Source organism: Budorcas taxicolor, chromosome 15 (assembly GCF_023091745.1).
Source record: "Budorcas taxicolor isolate Tak-1 chromosome 15, Takin1.1, whole genome shotgun sequence".
In the NCBI taxonomy this organism is placed as follows: Eukaryota; Metazoa; Chordata; class Mammalia; order Artiodactyla; family Bovidae; genus Budorcas; species Budorcas taxicolor.
In genome coordinates, this window is record NC_068924.1 from 52,624,634 (window position 1) to 52,643,846 (window position 19,213).

At 53.8% G+C, this 19,213-nt stretch overlaps 1 protein-coding gene across 2 annotated transcripts in view; it reads right to left on the reverse strand.

Moving 5' to 3' along the window:
• Positions 1–385: 385 nt before the first annotated feature.
• The window catches only part of ARRB1 (arrestin beta 1), a 74,775-nt gene continuing 55,947 nt past the window's right edge, over positions 386–19,213 (reverse strand). The window contains exons 5-16 of one of the 2 annotated variants that reach the window (XM_052652086.1): positions 18,926–19,122; positions 17,578–17,637; positions 16,730–16,797; positions 13,756–13,891; positions 12,687–12,771; positions 12,187–12,259; positions 11,095–11,232; positions 9,709–9,792; positions 8,465–8,488; positions 6,240–6,310; positions 5,395–5,446; positions 386–4,087 (exon numbers count right to left, since the gene is read on the reverse strand). In XM_052652086.1, coding sequence (XP_052508046.1) covers positions 3,976–4,087; positions 5,395–5,446; positions 6,240–6,310; positions 8,465–8,488; positions 9,709–9,792; positions 11,095–11,232; positions 12,187–12,259; positions 12,687–12,771; positions 13,756–13,891; positions 16,730–16,797; positions 17,578–17,637; positions 18,926–19,122 — 1,100 coding nt within the window. In that variant the 3' untranslated portion in view covers positions 386–3,975. The remainder of the gene's footprint in view (positions 4,088–5,394; positions 5,447–6,239; positions 6,311–8,464; positions 8,489–9,708; positions 9,793–11,094; positions 11,233–12,186; positions 12,260–12,686; positions 12,772–13,755; positions 13,892–16,729; positions 16,798–17,577; positions 17,638–18,925; positions 19,123–19,213) is intronic. The other variant, XM_052652087.1, reaches the window with a different exon arrangement.

Consider the following 19,213-nt stretch of genomic DNA (forward strand, 5'->3'; position numbering starts at 1 on the left):
CTGGAGGGGGCCTGACACTTTGAAGGGGCAGGCAATTTCTATTCCACCTCACCCTTGGGGTTCTTCAGCAGGGTAGTGGGCGGTTCAGCCCCGCTAGGCCTGGGGGCTGGAGGCTCTTCCTAACCTGGGATCTGATCCAAGCCTTCCTGGCCTCTGACACCAAGATGTACTCAGCTCCCCAATCACTGACACTATCCATGTCTCTCTGTTTTGGTTGCTGGGATCACAGCCTGGGGTGGGGGGGGGGCGGCGGGGGGGGGGGGGCAGGCATTCCTGAACAGTGTCTGAATTTCCTTCTCATCTGGGTCATCAAAGCCAAATTGACCTCCTCTCATTCTGGTTGACCTCTACCTAAGTGAGATGGGAGCAAGAGATGGAGGGGGTGGGTGGGAGGGCTCAACTGGCACCACACTTCTTGTGTGACCCTGGGCTGCTCCCGCGCAGTGGCAGGCCACGGCCTGAGCAGCCATTTGCAGATTACAAAACTGATTTTCATCTCCTTTGGGCCTCACAAGTCCCTTGAGACGGGTGGGAAAGAAATGACTGTCCCATTTTACAGTTACAGAAACCAAGCCCAGGAGGTTGAATGAGACATCCAAGGCTCCTCGGCTGCGTAGCGACAGCCAGTGGGTAGAGGCATCGTGGACTTCTGGGCCAGGGTACTCTTCACTGCACCATATGGTACCAGCTTGTCAGTAATCCCCCAGCGAACCAAGACCCAAGTGAGCTCACCTTGCCGGTCTGGGCTCTGAGACCGAGGAGGCCGGTGGAGTCCAGCCAAAGAACTCAGTCCTTATCTTCACAAGGACTGCACTCCTCTCTTGGTTGGGAAGGTGAGGAAGTCCAGCTGACTCTCTGCCTGTAGACTTTCACTCAGGTCATGCTCTTTCTTCCTGCCCAGACTGCTATCTACATGCCACCCACTGCAAAATCTCAGTGTGGAGAGATGTGGTCAGCACAGGTCACAAATATGCGGACAGAGAGTGCCAGGACTGTGGGCTGGTGCCTGGAGCTGAGTGGGGCTCCCCACCCCGTTTCACTCCAGGGGTTCCCCGGGACAGGCTGACTCCAGATGGAGAGGGGCCCTGCAGAGAAGGGGCTGCAGGATTGGGTGGGGTATGGAGCCAACCAGAGGCTTGGAAAGATAATCTGGGCCTTTCTCAGGAAGAAGCCTGAGTGTTCACTGTGCTGCCATGCATGGGTATGCAGGAGGGCACTCAGCTCAGGGACATGTGGGGCTGAACTCCAGCCTGTGACCACTTGGGAAGCTGTGCATTCCTAAGAGGGTTGAATCCACCTGGAAGAGGCACTGTTTCTAACTCACATCAAGGCACCGTACAGGCTAGCAGCAACCATGGAGCCCTGAAGGCAATGGCCCCTCATCACTTCCCCTGTAACTCCCCCTTGACCACTTTCTGAGGACAGGGGCTGGGACTGACCCAACTGCGTCTCCAGTGCTTAGCACCAAGTGGAGAAGTTGTCAACCAAGCATGGTTAAGCCAAGTGAACTTGACCACTGCTCTTCTGTAGTCCTGGGCCCAAAGAGGAAATAAAAGGTTAAATAGGCCATGATGCTTTTTGCAGCTGGAAAATTTCAGTTCAGCACTGTGATAAACCCAAAATGGTCAGTGTGATTTTGAGGTGGAAGGAGATTAAGAAACCAGCCTGACAAAGCTTTTGTGTGACTGCGTTAGGGACATGGAGAAAGGTCTATTTGTAGGTAAGTGATCACCACACATCCTAAAGGGTCTTGTACCAGCCCCAAAGGTTCCAGAAGGCAACCCTGAAGAGCGTATGCTTGCCACACCTTGTTCCAACAGTTCATTAACTCTCCAGCTGCCCAATGAGGTACAAACTGTCCAGCAAGCTCTGGGAGGGACTGGATGCAGCTGGGACCCTAGGATTGACTGGGGGAGTGCGACTGTCCCAGGCTGGCTTGTTTCTGACCTGGAGTGGGGGTCCCTGGAGTGCGATTCAGCAGGGAAGGGCGGGGGTGCAGTGCCAGGCATATGAACTGGGTAATTTCACCACGGAAAAGGGTTGCAAAGTCCATCCCAGGAGGGGATGAACTGAAGAGCTGAGATCCAGCTTATATAATGAAACTTGGCCATCTCCCTTTTCACAAGTATGGGACACAGACAGAAAGGAGGAAGAGGTCCCCTTGCCCTGCTAATCAATACATCTGCTTGGGTATGAGGCAAACTTCAGGACATCCAAAGAGGGTGTGAAGTAGTACCGTGTCTATTGCAAGCTCTCCTCCCCTCCCCCTGCCACGCCTCAGCAAATACAAGCAAATACAATACCTTCTGTAATACTTGGTCCCTAGGGCCAAGTGGCTCATGCTAACTACAGCCACAGCTTGACATCAGGCAACCCCTCACCCTGGCCCGGTCTAGGGACCTTAGAAGGGCCCTTCTTCGGCCTGGAGTGGGTGTAGGGTGGTGGTGCTAGGTGCCCTCTATTGCCCTGCCACCCCCAGGTTCAGTGACTCCTCACTGGTGGCAGACAGACCAGAATCAGTGGTTCTGGTTCCACCCACCAGACCAGAAACTCTAATGTTCACAAATTCTTGGAGGCAGAGCTGGGAGGGCCCCTTGTGATCATCTGCTCGAACCCCTTGGTTTTCTAGGTGAAGTACTGAGGCCCAGAGATGGAAAGGAACTTGCCCAAAGTCACACAGCAGTGAGCATCAAAGGTCAGAGAAAAACAGTTAACTTTTAACACTTTCTGCCTCATCGTCTGCCTGCCCCATTGCCCTGGAAGTATGCCCCATGTCCTAATCACACCAACATCAGCCCATGGGTACTGCACACCCATGAAAGTGGGAACCACTGTGTGTGTGTGTGTGAGTGTGTGTGTATTGGCGGGGGGTGGTCATCAGCTCCCCAAGGAAACAAAAGAGTTCCCTTTCCTTTTAGGTAAGGACAACTCAGTGGACCTTGCTACCTTCTATGGAGGGACCCCCTTTGACTGTGGGCATGGTGGTCTCAGGGGCTCTCTTCCAGTCCAGCCCTGGAGACCTGCAAGGGCAGGAAGACATTGGTGGCCTCAATCGTTCTGACTCTTCAGCCTTGCTTCCCACCAGATCGCTGATCCCTCTTAAGGAAGGGAGCTGGGCAGACTCTCATCTTCTCATCCCACCCCCATCTCAGAGTCACCCTTCAGGACACCTCCTCAAGACCTTGGTGCTTTCCGAAGGCCCCTCCCTTCTCTCTGTCGCAGTCTGTGCATATCTGTGGATGACACACACGCAAGATACAGGCAGCTAGGATATTACATCCTGATGATACTGACATAGACTTGGGCTACTTCACACGACTTGCCTTAGACTAGGTAACTGCTGGTAAGAAAGTCAGCCCAACTGCTTTGCTCCATTCCTGGGGTCTACAAACCTTCACCAAGGTCACTGTCAGTCACAGAGGGACAGGGACAGGGATGAGGGAGGAAGAAGACAGGTGTTTGGTGGGTCCGAACTTCAAGCAAAACTGTGTGGAAAATCTATCCATGGGCCTGTCCCCTCCCAGCCAGAGGAGAGTGGCCTTCAAAGCGGTCACGTTTTAGCTGCCAGAACTGTATTCATCACCCGGGACAGCGGCCACATCCTCTCACGTGTCTTGAGCCTCCATCCCCAACCCGCCAAGCCCTTGTGCCCCATCTGCCCCTTTCTGCTCCCCATCCCAAGTCAAATTCTAAAGCCAGAGCCGTGCTGGCCTGTCTGGGGGTCAACAGGAAAACAGGAGGGATGGAGAAGTGATGCAGTGAGAGGGTGAGGGTGTTGCCTGTGGCCCAGCTGGCATGGTGATGGGGGCCAATCCTGAGGCCAGGGGTTCCCATCGTGACCTGGAAGACCGCTGGGCCCCCTGGTAGAAACTGGAAGAACAAAGGGGAAGGGGAGCCAGGACAGGAAGAAGACGAACAAGCATCCTAGCGCATGAGAGTGGACCTGGAGCTGCCCGGAGGGAGGGCGGCCCCAGTCTATCTGTCGTTGAGCCGCGGAGAGCCGGTACCATCCTCCTCTTCCTCCTTGTCATCCTTCATGCCTTTTAGTCTCTGGCGGGCAAAGTCCTCAAACACAATGTCATCATCGCTGGTGGGAAAGACAAGGAAAACAGGCATGTTTGCAGGGCAGGGAGAGGAGGCTTACCCAGAGGGGTCGGAGGGCCTGCACAGCCCAGCAGGACCCAGAGGCCGGCCTCTGGGACTGGTCTTGGATAGAAAGGCCTGCCAGGCCAGCACATCTGGATGCCCATCAATGACAGTGGGACCAGCCAGTTGCAGAAATACCAGAGGGAGGCATGAGTTTGCTAAGGGCTGGAAATCGACCCAGCTCTTGAGAAGCTGGGGTTCAGGCACACATCAAATTGTGGGTGGGGGCCGGGAGTGAGGCAGGGTTAGGGCCAGAGGAGGAACTTATTTCCACAAAGAGGCCAGGCCGACAGCAGTTTCACAGCATATTCTGAGTCCCCCAAGAACAGGCCCCCACCCAAAGAACTACCCTCAGGAAGCATTCCTGTTTTCTGAGAAAACCCCAAAGGCCCTTTCTCCAGGGAAATGTCAGCTCACATTCTACCCTGAGGGATTTTGGATACACAAGGTCTGTGGGGGCTGGGGTGGGGGCTACGCAAAGCCCAATAAGGGTGGGGAGCGGAAAAAATATGAGTGGAGAAAGAGGGTGCCTGAGAGGGGTTCCAGGGTAAGGGCTGACTCAAAGAACAGTGAGCTCCCTTCTACTAATAAAACATGTCCACATGGGCCCACTCTCCAGGCCCCAGCCCCACAGAATTCAGCCAACTGCACGGGGTATCCTCCATGGGCTGACTTAAGACCCGACACATCTCCTAGAGGACAAAGGAAGCATAGATTTGGAGCTGGAGCAAGAAAGCTGCTTGGACCTGGAGGTGGTTCACGTTTGCCCAGGTCCTCCCCTCTGGCCACTGTCCTGTGAGGTGACAGCCTTTGACCACAGGGCCATCCATACTGGTCCTCAAGAGTCAGAAACAAGAAGATCCCCAGAACCTTCCCCACCCCACAGCCTGATTCCACTGGCTGGACACCAGCCAAGTAGGAGGGTCCCAGCCCAGGGCCACAAACCAGCCCTGTGACAGCCGAGCAGGTGCTGTGGATGGACGAACGGACTGACGGACTGACGGACGTGCAAGGACGAGGGAGGAAGACAGACCCCACCAAGGCAGGAGGAAGAGGAACAGGCACCGAGGGTCCTTCAAGTCACATGCAGGCAAGCGGGTTGCTGAAGAGGCGAGCAGAGGCAGCTCTCAGCAGACGGGTTAGACCGCTGCTCCTCGGGGTTAATTAGCATAAATGCATATAACCAGGTAGCCCCGCCCACCTCCCGAGGCCCACCCCGCCCATGTCTGCAGGCAGGGTTCTGCTTACTTGGTGTCAAGTTCTATGAGATTGGTGTCTACTGGCGTCTCGTGCTCTGGAACTAAACACAGGGCAGATGACCGCCCACGGGTTACTGGCGAGTGAGTGAGGGGGCAGGTGGGCACAGGTCCTCACCCCCGGACAACTAAGCTAAGGTAGGGGAGGGAAAGGAAAAAGCGGGAGTGAGGAAGCCAGGGCTGGTCCCTGGTCTCAGAAACACCTCAAATCAGCTTAAATGCAGGGAGGAGGGTCCAGGGAGAGCCAAGGAGGGCCAGGGAGCAGCGCCAGGGGAACGGAAAATCTCTGGACCCTGCTCTTTTTCGCATGTCTCCAACACAACTTAGATTCATTTGCTGCATGCCTGACTCACTAATTCTAATATAACTATTTACTCACATTTTCACATCTCTGAACTTGCGGTTTGTTTTACAGTCATTGGCACGTCATAGTTTAATTATGGGGACATTTTTCTTTCTTTGTAGTAAGTGCTATAATGTCTCTTTTGACTGAAACAGTCTTAGGTTTAATGAAATATGACCAATCTGGTATCACTTGGAAATATCACCGGGATGGTGTGCCCAGATATCATCCTATCCATGCAGACCCTTCAACTGTCCCTGGATGCAAGACAAGGGCTCCTGACATGGCCCTTCCCACCACCCTCACCACCCCCAGCCCACAGAGAACAGAGCCAGACCCTTCTGTCTACTGGGGAGTCAGATACAAATAGGAGTGTGGGCCTCACAAAAGATCCCATGAACTGGGGAAGAGGGGTGACCCTGGGCTGAAGGCTGACTCAGTGAGAGGCGGGGTGACAGGGAAACCCTATCCCAAGAACCCAAGATGCTGCTTACCTTCCCGATGTGGGGGTTCCTCTTTGGGCTTGGGGTGCATTAGGGTGAAAGGCAGTTCCACGGCCACATCGCTGAAAGAGACCCAGACAGGTTGAGCCTTGAGTCCAATCCCAGACTCAATGCCCCATCAGTCTGAGGACTGGGAAAGGTTTTGTGATCAGAGGAGGTAGCTCTGGACCAAGTGGCAGGAAATCTGGCCCCAAGCCCCGGTCCCACCACTCTCTGAGCATCAGCCTATCTGGGATACCTCTTCTGGCTCCTGAAAGAAGTGGAAACTTCCCCTTCCCCGAGAAGGCTCCTTGAATTCCCATGAGCTGGGAGGTGGCACGGGGCAGTGAGCATGCTTACCGGGTGGCTCCAGAGGGGCCCCAAGATCCTGCGGACCTCCAATGGTCACAGCCCAGCCTCCCCTGCCACTGCCCTTCCCAACTTCCTGATTGAAACTCCTCCCACCCTCACTCTACTATCTCTCAACATCTCCAGCGGGGCCTATGACAGTGCCCCCTGCAACCTAGATGATGCACTGCTGAGGGCAGTTTAATCAAATTCAAGCTGGATGGGACCCAGGTCTCAGTTGTCTACACAGAGTTGTCTACACTGTGCTCAGAGCCTTGAAGCCCTATGGGGGTGGAAGGGTGGAAGAGGTGGTGCTACTGGTTAGTGCTTCTGACCAGGCTTCTCTGCCCTTGGCCCTGACTGACAGAATAATAACAACAACAGATACTGACAGGGTGCTGACTTTACACCAAGCAGTACTCTAGAGTCACTCTTTTTAATCTTCACAACAACCCTACTATTATACCCAATGTACAGATTGGGAAACTGAGACCAAGGAGAAAACATACCTTGTCCAAGGCTCTACAGCTATTAAAAGAAAGTGACAGGCTGAGGATTCTGACTCCCTAATTCACACCCTTAACCCTGTGTGATAACAACTCAGAACTGAGAAGGTGATTCCACCCAGCTTCTCTCTCCACTCTGGACAAAGGCAGCCTGGAAAGCTCCTCTACTCTGCAGGGGAGGGTCACCCTACGAGGCCCTGTCAACCCTGAGCACCTCCAGGCACATCACCTTACTGACTTTGCTGCCAGGGCCGGGTTGAGGGGAGGATGGGGCAAGGGATGAAGTGGTCAGGGGAACCAATTATACAACCAGGAAGGGATGTTTCCCTAGCCCCTCTATTCACTGAGGAGCAGTTTACATCTTTAAGTCTCACTGAGCTCACCTAGAAAACAGTGCTAACTCTACTCACCTTCTAGAACCACTTCCAGGAGGTAATGTAGGTAAAAGGCTTGGTTAAACTGTGAGGCTTGTGCCTGCCAGAGTCATGACTTCCCCTCAACAGGGACATGGAGGTTTCATAAAGCTATTGAAACAATGTGGCTTTTTTGTTTGACTTTGGTTTTGTTTTTTGCTTCCATAGAGGACAGCTTCTTCAGTTCACTTGGAAAAGTGAGCTATCAGAATGGAAGCTGGTGGAAGATTGAGACTGCCATTCGGAATATGGATGGAAGAATGTGGACCTTAACCTTCCTTCCACCAGGTGACAAGCAACCATGGGCAGGGAGTGTGTCTGATTCCTCTCTGGGACCTCAGTCTCCCTCATAAGGCTGGGCTCAAGTCTGGGTTCAAGAACTCCTTACTGAATTAGATTGAATCAAGTTGAATTGAATTAATTTCACTTCTCCTAACGGACTAAGGTTTCTTGGGATGAGCAATATTAGCTTCCTGGGACAGGAGGAAGCAAAGCCACTGGGTTTGGGGCACACGAATTTGCGGAAAATGCATGCGGATCCAGCTGGTTCCAAGGAGTCTTGTCTACAGAAGCAGAGCTCCTCAGGACTTCTTAGCAACACTCAGCCAGCAGTTAGTTCTCATTCATGTAGAAGGGTTTGAAAGCCACGAAGCCTGAGTTTATCCAAAACATCCCGTAAAACAGACTGACTGGGGCCACTCCCAGATCACCGAAGCCCACTTTGCTGTTTGCAAAGGTCCTTGTCACTTGGATGGGATGGAAGAGCAGGGCAAGGTTTGAAAGGAGAAACCGCACCCCCCCAGCCCCTCCGGAGAGAGTCCTAGTTCCCACACGTGCCTGAGCCTGGCAATCAAAAAACTGAGTGCTAAGCGTCCTTCCTACCCAGGGCCCGTGGCTCTGGACAGTCAGGACAATGCTCTCTGGGCCCTTCAGGAAGGTGGGTTGATCAGGTTGAAGGGAGGGGCTTTACCTGGATGCAAGATCTCCCAACAGGCTGGGTGGGTCAGAGGAGGCGGAAGAAGTGGTCAGGAGAGAGTTCAGAGAGGAAGAAAACAGAAAGCAAGTTCATTCACCACACTTTGGGGTAGATTAGACCCAGGGACACACTCCACCCACCCCAGGTATAACCGCTCATCAGGGATATACAGAAGTGGTGTGAGCCCTGCCAGGGGGACTGAACAGGCCCGGTTCAGCCAAACTCCCTGCGAGGGCAGCCCCAGGGTCCTCATCTGTAAAGGAGACACACAAGTTCAGCCCTGTGCTGCCGGCTCTGGGGAAGCTGGGGCTATCCAATGGCAGAAGGAAGTACTTCAGGATGTCCTGAGGATGCCTCAAGAAGGAGCCTGAGGCACAAGACCCCAGGGTCTTGCAAGAGTCAGAGGACACAGGATTTGAGATCTGCAATTCTGAGATGTCCTGTAATACATGGCCAGTATTATACACCACCACCACAGGAGGCATTTTCTAAAAATAAAGGAGACTTGATGTCTAATGCTACTAGCTTTCCAATCTTTTCAAAGAAATTTATGAATTAAAAAAAATCCCTCTGACAAATTAGAAATCCTAATTCTAGGTTGATAACAACCTATTGGCTCAGTATATGGGGAAAAGCGCGAGTTCTTTCTGGGCTTCCACCTGACTCTGTTCTGATCAGGGAATATGTTTGGTTTACTGTCGTTACCCCAGCACCCAGCCTGTGACCTGAGGTTAGAGAAGGAGATTTCGGGAAATGTGTGGGGAACTGTTTTGGCCTCTGTTTCCCTGTCTGTAAAATGGGACAGTCAGAGCACCCTCAACCCAGCTCTGGGATTCTGAGCTCCTTGAGCCACTTCCCCAGCAGATCAGCCTGGGCATAAGTGGGGGTATGGTGGGTGCTGTGCCCTGAGATGTGATGAGGGGCACAGCACCCCTTGGAAACCCCACGGCACAGACTCTTAGGATGTTCCCGCCACCTCCCATGTGCCCAGACCAGGGACGGGGAAGAGGAGGAGGAGGAGGTAAAAGAGGAGGAAGAAGAAAAGGGAGAGGGGAGAAAGAGGGGAGGAAAAGAGAGGGGCTGAAAGCCTCTGAAGCAGGAAGGGAAAAGGGTACAGGAGAAGGAAGAGGAACAAGGCAAGATCCAGCAAGTAGGCAGAATGGGGCACTGGGTGTGGCCATCAGGGACCTTCCCGCCCACCCTTTGGGGGCTGGGCTGGGCTGGGCTGGAGCACTCACCCACCACGAGACACCACCAGCTTCACCTTCACTTTGTAGGAAACAATGATGCCCAGGATCTCCCGGTTGGCTCCTTCCCTCAACCTGCAAGGCAACGTAGGGAAGCCGGTTCATGGGTCTTGTGAGACACGGCAGGATGGGGTGTGCCAGGGCAGCGCCGCAGGTCCCTCTCCTGACCACTCAGCCACCAGGTGCAGGCGGAGCCCAGTGTGTGAGAAAGGTGAGGCCTGCCCTTGGGGAGCAAGAACTCAGAGTGCTGGGCCCCAAGTCTGGCTGTGCTGTGCTGGGAACCAGCTCCTTCCCTCCCGGAGCCGAGTCCCAGCAAGGAGGTGAGGGGTGGGCTCTTCCTGCTGGGTGGCGTCCCCTTCTCTTGCTGCTGGCAGAGAGGAGAGGGCAGTGGGCAGACGAAGGGAGGGGAGCCTGCACAGGGAAAGACCCTGCAGGAGGCGGTGCGCTCACTAGGTGTTGAAGGCAAGTAGGATTTGAGTCAGGGAAGAAAAGGGAAGTGGGTAGCACATGCAGGGGCGGGTGAGACAGCGTGTGGGCTAGAATCCCGAGCAGAGGTGCTGCAGAGGTGGGTCAGGTCCCAGGAAGGGCCAGGCCTCAGCAGACAGGGCAAGAGGGGTCCTCATAACCCCCGGTGTCCATTAGAGCAGGGTGGCCTCAGAGAGGCAGTGGTGACCTTGGGGTAAGATCCCTGGGATCCCTTCCTTCCAAAACACCTCCACATGTGGTTGAGCCCAGCTCACCACCCTCATCTCTCTGGACTCCCAGACCCGTCCTCATTCATCCTCTCCTCCCAGGACCCTTCCAGAAGCCCCTCCTGCCCTTCCTTCCTTCTTTCCATCCTTCCTTCCAGCCTTGCTCTGCCTCAGGGACGCACTCTATCCAGCTGAAGACACGACCAGGTCAGGAGCAGCTGCCTCCTGCACAAAGCCTCTCCATGTCACCCTCCCCACGGCAAGGCACTGACTAAGGGTGCCTGGTGGAGTGGTCCATCGTGTTCTCTGGGCACCCCTGGAGAGGGGTGGGATTGGGCGACAGCTTCCCTGGCAGTTCAAGCTCATGAGGACAGGCCCTGGCAATGGTCAGGGAGAGGGTAGCCTAAGCCTGTGCTGGCCCTGCTGGGACCAAGGTGGGTGTGGATCCATTTGGGGGAGGATGGTAAAGAATCTGCCTCCAATGCAGAAGACCTGGCTTTGATCCCTAGGTGGGGAAGATCCCCTGGAGGAGGGCACGACAACCCACTCCAGTGTTCTTGCCTGGAAAATCCCACAGACAGAGGAGCCTTGGCAGGCTGCAGTCCATGGGGTCACAAAGAGTCAGACACGACTGAGCGACTAACACACAGTGGGGAGCCTGGGACTAGGGAGGGTGGGTCCTCACAGGGTGCTGGAGGCCAGGTTTGTGTCCTCGTGTTTGAGCTTCCCGTCCAGGGCGAGGCCCCGCTTCTCTCGATTGTTGGCCAGGAAGGGGGTCAGCGTGTAGACTTTGCAGAACGTAGAGCTGGGTGCCACTGTGTCACTGGAAAGAAGGGGACTAGTGTGGAGATGCCCCCAGAGCCAACCCCAGCCTCACCCCCGGCCCACCCAGGACACAGAGCCCAGCCCTGCTCTAAGCCTCCCTCCCCTGTGAAGGGCCCACCTTTAGGCCCAGCTCTGGCAGGGAGACCACTGCCACCCAAAAGGGGACATCTCTGCTCCACATGCAAACAACAGGGACTCTGGGGTGATCCATCAACTTCATTCGTGGTTTCTAAGCAGCTGCAAGTTTTTAAAAATTCATTGTACTGTTTGGCCCTGTGCTGTATGACTAGGATAATTTTTTTTAGTGGAGAGAGGGTGGCCTGTTTTTCCCCTAACGTATTACTATGAAAAAATTTCAAACATAGGAAAACTGAAAGAATTGTGCAGTGATCACTCACCTCCTAAGTTCTACAATGAAGACCTTACTTGCTGTATCTCATCTCTGTCCATCGTGTGTAAGGTGTTTGGGTTGTTCAGTTTTTACCTACTTTTGCTCCACCCCCCAGCCCCTGTTCAACAATAAGAGAGCTGGGGTGCAGCAAGCCTTGGAGCCCCAGCTCTGCCACTGGCCAGCCCTGTGAGGTTGAGCAAGTCACATCTCTCTGCCCCCACTTCCTTCTCTGCACACTGGGGGCAGCGGCAACCCCAGTTCAGAAGGCTCCAGGCAATCTAGGTTTCCACAGCCCCACTCCTCGCAGATTCACTAGCTCTTATTTTGCATTCTAGTTTTAGTGGGTCTTTACCCTGACTGGAGCATGTATTTCCTCGTAGCTAAACCAAGTGGCTAGGTGGTTTTTAAAAAAGCTATTCAGGGCCAACTACGCTGAGCAGCAAGTCTAAGGCCAGACCCTCTGCCAGGTGGAGAACAGCTACTGGACCTGTAACTGGACCCAGGGCTTCTCTTTTCCCCAGCTGATTCCACCCGTCCAAGGCTGGGCTTGTGCTCACTTACTCAGCCTCTTCCATGGCCACAGGGCACTTGTACTGGGCTGTGTTAAACAGACAGATGTCTGCATACTGGCGCACTGCAGAGAAAGAGGGAAACGAGGTGGCTGAGTCCAGGGGTCCCAGGCTCTCTGAGTTGGGATGTTCAGCCCCAGCTAACAGCCAGAGGCCACCAGGAGTTTCTGCAGGAGATGGACCCCATCCTCCACCCAAAGGGCAGCCTGAACAGGCCCACTTCCTTCCATAACAAAAATCTCCCCCTCAAGGACAGCTCTGTCGAGGGAACTTAGAAGAAGGGCTTCAACAGTAAACTCATTACCTGGCCAGTAAGCAGCCTGCGTTACCAGCCTCAAAAGCCTTACCCTTCAGCGTAGAGCAGGCCTTAGTCTTCCCTTCAGGCTAGTGGTTATTTACAGGGCTGTTAGCAAAGAGAGAGCCTTTGGCTGCCCTCAACCTCTGGAAGGAGTCCCCTTGCCCATCCCCTGGACTGGCCCTCTGCCTGGGTACCCGAGATCTTGATCTTCTTCACTGTCTTGTTGGTGTTGTTGGTGACATGGACGTTGACGCTGATGGGTTCTCCATGGTAGTAGATCTGGGAGGTGGAAGAAGTAGCCAGGGAGAGGGGAAAGATTCCAAAGCTTTAGATGAAGGGGAGGGAGATGAGGCCCCACACATATTTCCTGGGGTTCCCCAGGCCTTGGCCACTCTGACATTGGCCCCAAGCTCATCAGTCACTTCCCACTGATGCTAAGCCACCAGGCATGTTAGACTTAAGTTCCTCTGTGGACCTTGAAAGATAATTAAATTAGAAGGTAATAATTCTAGGCTCTGGGCTTCCCTGGTGGCTCAGATGGTAAAGAATCCATCTGCAATGAGGGAGACCTGGGTTGGGAAGATCCCCTGGAGGAGGGCATGGAAGCCCACTCCAGTATTCTTGCCTGGAGAATCCCCATGGACAGAGGAGCCTGGTGGGCTACAGTCCACAGGGTCGCAAAGAGTTGGACATGACTGAGTGACTAAGCACACTACAATCCTGGGTTCCAGTCCTGGGTTGGTCACCAAAAGTAATGATAACAGTAATACTAACAATAATAAAGATGAGAGTGGTAAGCCCTTGGACAGGCTATCTAAGCCTCGGTTTCCTCCGCTGTCCATTGGAGGGGATGGAGTAAGTGATACATCAAGCCCCTGGTTCTGAAACCTCACTGAAGCCTCGATTTGTATCTTGCCCAAGCACTTGCCTTCACTGTGCCCCCAAGAGGGAGAGGGGGTGCTCACACTTCAAAGGGGGATGGGGATGCAGGAAGACGGCCAGGACCCAGGACTCTTGAGAAGGCACACTGACTTCTGAAGTCAACTGCATCCTTCAGGCTCATGCCCCTCCTCTGTCACCCCTTCAGTCCCCAGAGGCTTCCCCAAATCTCCCAAGGAGGTCTCAGCTTCCCTGAGTGCTGTGGTCCTCAGGCTAGAGCCAGAAGCTCCCACCTGGGGAATCCCAGAGGGTGTGAGAGAGCTGGGATCTAAGGCTCCAGTCCTGGGAGGGCAGCCCCACCCATGCCAAGCCCCAACCTCCTACCTCCTTGTCCAGGGAGGCCTCCAGATGCAAGGGCTTGTCCGACATGAGGAACTGCCTGGTGGTCTCCGCCGTGGGCTGGGGGCCAGGCCTCTCTGGGGCATACTGAACCTTCCGGATGACCAGGCGCACAGAATTCCTAGTGGACGTGGGCAGAGCAAATGATGACCAGAGTCCCCCGCCTCCATCCCCTTCCCTTGTGACCCTCACATCTTTCTCTTGCTCAGGAGATCGCCATGGTTCTCATCTCCTTGGACTCCAGTCCAAACTGCAGACGCTGGCATAGCGCCCTGTTACCAGCTGGTCCCACTCCAACCTCCTCCATCCTGGGAGTCCCTAGCATCCTCTAGATCCTCACTCTCATGCTTGATGGTCCCTCTAGCACTATTTCTGAAGCTTTGCATACCTTGGGTCACAACCTATAACACTCTCTTCCGGCTTCTGCCCTCATTTGCTTCCTTCTGCAAGGCTCAGCCAAACACCTGTTCTTCCAGGAAACTTCCTGGATCCATCCACTCTGATCTTTTCCTGGTCTGAACTCCCACCACATCAGAGGCCAAGCCATCCGATGGCAGTACTGTGTGTGGATCTGTGTTTTGGTAGCCAGCAGGATGCTTCCCGGGTGGCTAGTTGGTAAAGAATCCACCTGCAATGCAGGAGACCTGGGTTCGATTCCTGGGTCAGGAAGATCCCCTGCAGAAGGCTCTTGCCTGGAAGATTCCATGTATTCTTGCCTGGAAGATTCCAGTACTCTTGCCTGGAAAATTCCATGGACAGAGGAGCCTGGCGGGCTACAGTCTATGGCATCACAAAGACTCGGACATGACTTAGCAACTAAACCACCACCAGCAGAATGCTAAGAAAGAGCACTTTCTGCATCCCTTATGTCGCTAATGGTATGAGCCCTTTAAGGGAGGGGTTCCCAACCTCTGGTATCTAATGCCTGATGATCAAAGGAGGAGCTTATGTAATAGTAATGGGAAAATAGTGCACAGTAAATGCAATGTACTTGAATCATCCCCAAACCATCCCCCACCCACCCACCGACCTTGGTCCATGGAAAAATTGTCTTCCTGTTCAGAAACCTGTTCAGCCAGAAACCAGTTCCTGGCTCCACAAAGGTTGGGGACTCCTGCTTTAAGGACAGAAGTTTTTGTCTAAATTGTTCATTGCTGTATTCTCAGTATCTAAGACAGTGCTGGCTACTATATAATAAATACTTACCAAATAGCTATTAAATAAAAATATACACAGGGGACAAGGGCCCCAGGAAGATACGAGGGCATGGAGAGGTGATGGAATTCAGTGACGGGTGTGTGGATTCCATTAGGGGGAGGGAGGCCAGTACAGAGAATAAAGACTCAGTGAGAGGATGGACACTCAGAGACGAGGTGGGGCTCAATGAACATGATGGGCTCTGGGAGGAAACGGGGCCAGGAAGATTTGGTGAGGGGATGGGGACTCAGTCAGGTGGTGTCCCAGCATTCCCATTTCTCAAATAAGCCACCTCCATTTCCTACAGCTGGATAACCAAGGTTGAAGTCCTTGCTCTTGGACTTCCCTGGCAGTGCAGTGGTTAAGACTTTGCCTTCCAACGCAGGAGGTGTAGGTTTGATGCCTAGTTGGGGAGCTAAGATCCTACATGTTTCACGGCCAAAAAACCAAAACATAAAACACAGGCAATATTGTAACAAATTCAATAAAGTCTTTAGAGATGATCTGCATAAAAAAGAAATCATTTTTTTTAAAAGCCCTAATTCTCCCCATACTAATTATATGACCTTAAGTAAATGAACCTCTATGCCTCAGTCTCCTCATCTGTAAAATGGTGATGATAGCAGGACCGACTTCTTAGGATTGCTGTGAGGATTAAATTAGTTTGTACATGTCCATCACATTGAACTGTGTCTGATGCCTAATAAACTGGTAAGTGTGAGTTGCTCTATCATTATTAGTAAATTCTGGTGTGGACTTAAAATGTCAAATTGGTAATAGGTTGAGAGTGCTGGCTCTCAATGTTGCCTCCCCTTCCTTGCTCTAGGTAGTCTACTTAGCACAACCTACACCCCTCTTCCTTTCTCTTGGTCGCAAGTCTTAAGAAGAAACGGGGAACAGAGAAGCAAGGGACAGAGGTCCCATCTCCCTACACGCTGTAAGTTGTCCAACTGGAGTTGGAGAGGTGCAATGCATCATATGACCACCAGGTGGCAAACTCAGCCCACTCCCTAAGAGGATGCTGCATCCTCTGGAAGCCTGCAGTAGGAAGCAGAGTTGGGGACCCTGGCCAGCCTTGCCAGGAGGCAAAGCAAAGCCCGACCCCGAGAGGGGCAGGTATGAGAGCAGGGTTGGGCAGCTCACCCTATAAATCAGGGCCAGCTATTTCTGGCTGCTAGCCTGGTCTGTCTGCCCAGGGCTGTGTCTCTCCAGGAAAATGCTTCCCTCTCTGAGACATGGCAGACCTCCTCTGTCTGCCCTGGGTGGGTTCACTTTCTCCACTTCCCTTCCCTGTTCAGAAGCCTCCATTGACACCCCTTACCCCACCCCCACAACCTTCTGCTGATGACCTCTCAGGAGAACTGGGAAATGGGGGTCCAAGCTGGCCGGGAAACATCTTGCTCACTGTTTAAAACAATCTGAATTTCAGATTTTTTTCCAAAACAAAATTAAAGGACATGCAGTCTGGAGAGGAAGAGATTAGAAGCAGGGCGATAAGGGAAGCGGGTACAGTGATGCAAAGGAAAAAGTGCTGAGGCCTGAGTCAGGGTAATGGAGCCACCTCCCCCAGGAAGCCCTCCCCACCTGCCAGCCTTCCCCAGTGCCCTTGGAGTTTCCAAGGCTGGAATGCAAGGCCCCTCCTCTCCCACTTCCAGGCATTGTTACTTCTGTCTTCCTCCAACTGAACCGTGCCTGTCCTGTCTCCCTCCCTCTGCCAGCAGGCAGCCCGCACCCACACGGATAGAAGCTGCACCCTCCTCACCGCTTGTGGATCTTCTCCTCCAGGTTCTCCGCACAGAAGGCTTTCACTTCGTAGTCCACACCGCAGGCCTGCAGGGGAGGGTCGCTGACCTCAGTGGAGAGGGCCGGCTCCGCTGAGCATGGCCTACCCACCCTCTCATTTAACAAGGCCGCTGGATGCGAATATCAGGTCCCCAGGCCTGATGCCCTCGTCTGAGTAGGAGCCCTGCACTCAGCCTGTACGGAGCTGCCTCCCTCATCTGACCCTCCCACAGAGCTGCTCCCTGACCAGCTGGGCTCCAGAGTCCTGGCTGTCTGGGGGGCACTGTCCTCAATAAGGCAGTTGCCCAGAAATAACAACAAGCCTTTCAGCAGCCCTATATAGGACCACCCCCACCCCCAACCATATAGACCCTGCCCTACCCTTTGGACCAGATGATGAGGTACATCCCACCACATCCATTTCACAGATGAGGAAACAGGCTCCGAGCTCCGAGGCCTGGAACACTCGTGGGGTCATCTATGTCCGAGCCTCAGTTTCCCCACCTGTGAGACAGTGATGACTGCACCTCCACACAGGGTTTGTGAGGCCGGACGGTTTGCCAGAGAACATCCTGCAGCCAACACCGAGGCCAGCGAGAGTGACTTGGGAGAGGCCCTGGGCACATAACTGAGTGTAGGGGATGAGGGTGATGCCCTATGCGCCGCCCTGTCTGAAAAGACTGCTTATCTGAGGTGGGATCAGCCTAGCTTACACACCAGGAGGCTTCTACAGGGAGAATTCCAGCACCCTCCAGACAGAGAGAGAGCTGGGGACCTGGGGACACAGTGTCCTGAACCCAGAGAGATGCTCCCTCGGGGGTGACCCACCTTCCCTGTATCTTCAGGTCCTGGCTGCAACGTCACAGAGCATGGGAGGTTCGGAGGGATCTGTTAAGAGGACAGAGACACCTGTCACATTCACCGCTGACCTCTCCATGCCTCCCACCCCCACACACATTCATCAGACCTGGGCCCCTAAGGACTGACCACGTCCCTTCCATCAGACTAGGCAATTCACAGGACAGACCATGTTTACCCCATCAGAACATGCTAAGCTATGCCTCATGTTACACTAGAGGCCCCTGCAATAAAGCCAAGGATTTCAGTGCATCACAGCCCCCCTAGAACAAGAGCTGAAAAAGTCTTTCTATGATGTGCACTGTGGTAGGTAGAATAATGGCCCCCTGAAGATGTTCACATTCTAATCTCCAAAACCTGTGATAATGTTACCTAAAAGGGCAAAAGGGTCTTACAGTGTAATTTGGTGAAGCATCCTGAGATGGGGAGATTACCCTGGATTAGCCAGGTGGGCCCACCGTAATCACAGTGTTTAGCAGCGAAAGCAGCATCACAGTGATGGGATTCGAGAAAGACTGGACCGGCCATTGCTGGCTTTGAAGATGGAAAAGGGCTGGGCCAGGGGCCAAAGAATGTGAGCAGTTTCTAGCAGCAGGAAAAGGCAAGGAAGCAGTTTCTATCCCAGAGCTCCAGAGAGAATGCAGCCCTGCTGACACTTGATTTTAGCCCACGAGAGCTGTTTTTGACTTCCGACCTTCAGAACTGTAAAATAACCCATTTGTATTCTAATTGGCAGGTTTAATTACTGCTAGGTTTGCAAGGGTTCATTACAGCAGCCATCATATGTCTATAACAGAGAGGATGGCTCCTTATCCTCTCTCCTCTGACTTGCACAGTCAGGGGATTTCACTGAATCACAGAATCAGAGTCCGAGAAACAGGAGGTCTGAAAATCCAGAATCCTGGAGTGGAAAGGCGGCTGCGCAGGAAGTCCAGTTCTTACCGTTCTTGTTTGGGAGTTGGGTTGAAGCAGGGTTAGTGGGCAGCCAGTATGAAGGAGGAGACAGCCTTGCAGTGACCCAGGGGCCAGAAAGGACTCCTTTCTCTGCAGCATCCCCCTCGACCCCTCCTTCCCCCACCGATGACCTGGACTTGGGAGGGTCCAAGTAGCAGTACAGAGGTAAGGGTGACACCTCTGGCAGCGGCCAGAGAAGAGACACTTACCAGGCAGCGTAAGTGCCAGTGCCCTCACCCCAGGGTACGCTGGGGAAACTGCGTGGCCTGGAGCTGCTGCCCCAGCTGCCCCCGTGTGCCTGCCCAGAGGGCTTGCTAGAGGTGATGCTTCTGGAATGGGGCCCCGGGGGCTGGCAGTCCCTGACCTCAAAGGTGAAAGGGTAGGCATGCTCGCCCAGCTTCTTGATGAGGCGCTCCTGCAGCCGGGTCAGGGGCTTCTTGTCCTCGGGAGCCGGCGGGAAAGACTGCACGTTGGCCACAAACAGGTCCTTGCGAAAGGTCAGGCCCAGGACATCCAGGTCCTCCCGGCCGTAGCGGAAGGCGCAGGTCAGCGTCACATAGACTGTGGGAGCAAGGCGGTGCTGAGGAGGGGCCAGGAAGAGTAGCAAACATGCCCCCCACCCAGAGTGCCAGCTGCAGCCCGGGAACTGGCT